This window comes from Eimeria mitis, genomic scaffold (assembly GCF_000499745.2).
Source record: "Eimeria mitis Houghton genomic scaffold, Emh_scaff1946, whole genome shotgun sequence".
In the NCBI taxonomy this organism is placed as follows: Eukaryota; Apicomplexa; class Conoidasida; order Eucoccidiorida; family Eimeriidae; genus Eimeria; species Eimeria mitis.
In genome coordinates, this window is record NW_013570269.1 from 5,755 (window position 1) to 7,530 (window position 1,776).

General features: G+C 58.3%; 1 protein-coding gene across 1 annotated transcript in view; it reads left to right on the forward strand.

The window, feature by feature from the left end:
• Positions 1 to 1,776, forward strand: part of EMH_0046290 (uncharacterized protein) — a gene marked incomplete at both ends in the record, with an annotated part of 4,436 nt that overhangs the window by 839 nt on the left and 1,821 nt on the right. The window contains 3 exons of the mRNA XM_013496149.1: positions 1 to 892; positions 1,122 to 1,537; position 1,774. Coding sequence (XP_013351603.1) covers positions 1 to 892; positions 1,122 to 1,537; position 1,774 — 1,309 coding nt within the window. The remainder of the gene's footprint in view (positions 893 to 1,121; positions 1,538 to 1,773; positions 1,775 to 1,776) is intronic.

Consider the following 1,776-nt stretch of genomic DNA (forward strand, 5'->3'; position numbering starts at 1 on the left):
CCTCCGAAGGAAGCAGCTGCAGCAGCACCAGCAGCAGCAGCAGCAGCAGCGAAGCCACCACCGCCTGCAGCATCAGTCCCAGCAGCAGCAGCAGCAGCAGCAGCAAAACCTTCACCTGCTGCTGCTGAATCCTCAGGGCCCCCGAAGCCGCTGCTGCCTGCAGCAGCAAAAATACCCGTGGCACCGAAGGGGCCCCCCGGGGCCCCCGAAGGGGGACTGGGGGCCCCCCCACCCCCCAAGGGGCCCCCCTCTCTCCTCGCTATTAAACCCAAGGGGCCCCCCTCTCTCCTCACTATTAAACCCAAGGGGCCCCCGGGGCCCCCGGGGCCCCCTGATGCGAAGGAGGCCCCCAAAGTAGAGGTTAAAGCTGCAGCAGGAAAGGCAGCAGCAGCAGCAACTAAACCTGCTGCAGCAACAAAACCTGAAGCAGCAGCAGCAAAAACTGCAGCAAAACCAGCAGCAGCAAAACCAGCAGCAGCAGCAGCAGCAAAACCAGCAGCAGCAGCAGCAGCAGCAGGGAAACCAGCACCGAAGAGGTCGCTAGCTGAGCTGCTAGCAGCAGATAAGACAGCAGCAGCAAAGAAGCCTGCAGCAGAAGAGGAGGGTACAGGGGGGGCCCCCAGCGGGGGGCCCCCCAAAGCAGCAGGTGCTGCTGCTGCTGCTGCTGCTGCGAAGCCTAAAGCAGCAGGAGGTGATGCAGCAACAGCAGAAGCAGCAGCAGCAGCAACAGCAGCACTCTTAGATTTTGCTGCAACAAACCCTGAGGACTTTGCTGCTGCTGTTGGTGCTGCTGCTGCTGCTGCTGCGAGGATAGAAGTATTAAAAAAAGTACAAACAAAAAACCCTAATATAGCGGATGCAGTTCTTGCAGCAGCACTCAAAAAATTACCCGGTCAGGCTCAGGGTTTAGGGTTTAGGGTTTAGGGTTTAGGGTTTAGGGTTTGGGGTTTAGGGTTTTAGGGTTTAGGGTTTAGGGTTTAGGGTTTAGAATTGCGTTCGACAGAGCCAAAACTTCTTCTCAGGCTGCAGCCCGGTGTAGTGGTCAACTCTCAAGGGTTTAGGGTTTAGGGTTTAGGGTTAGGGTTTAGGGTTTAGGGTTTAGGGTTTGTGTTTTTTTTTAGCTGCTGAGGCTGCATTCGTATCGCTGCGTATATACCTGGGGGAGCGGTGGGAGCAAGAACGCAGACGCCTCGTTGCAGGCTCTGCTGCTGCTGCTCCTGCTGCTGCTGCTGCTGCAGCTCCTGCTGCCTCTGCTGCTGCTGCAGCAGCAAAGTCCCCAGGGGGCCCTACAAAGGCAGCAGCGGGGGCCCCCGACGCCCCCAAGGACTCTGGGGGCCCCAAGGGGGCCCCCGGGGCCCCCAAGGCATCTGAGGGTCCTAAGACCCCTGGGGGCCCCCAGGGGGCCCCCGGGGCCCCCAAGGCATCTGGGGGGCCCCCGGGGGGGCCCCCAGGGGGGGCCCCCGGGGGCCCCAAGGAGGGGGGGGAGGCACTGAGTGTTGAGGCTGTAGCGAAGATGGCGATGGCAGCAATACCGAAAGTGTGTGATATAAAGGGGTGGCAAGAAGCCGCAGATATATATGCAGGCCAGTAAACCCTAAACCCTAAACCCTAAACCCTAAACCCTAATGGTGGATGGTGGTTGGTGTATAGAAAGTAATGCGGATGATTTAGTCCCGTAGAAAACGAATAAAAAGAGGGGTTAATGTCTAGGGTTTAGGGTTTAGGGTTTAGAGTTTAGGGTTTAGGGTTTAGGGTTTAGGGTTTAGGGTTTAGGGT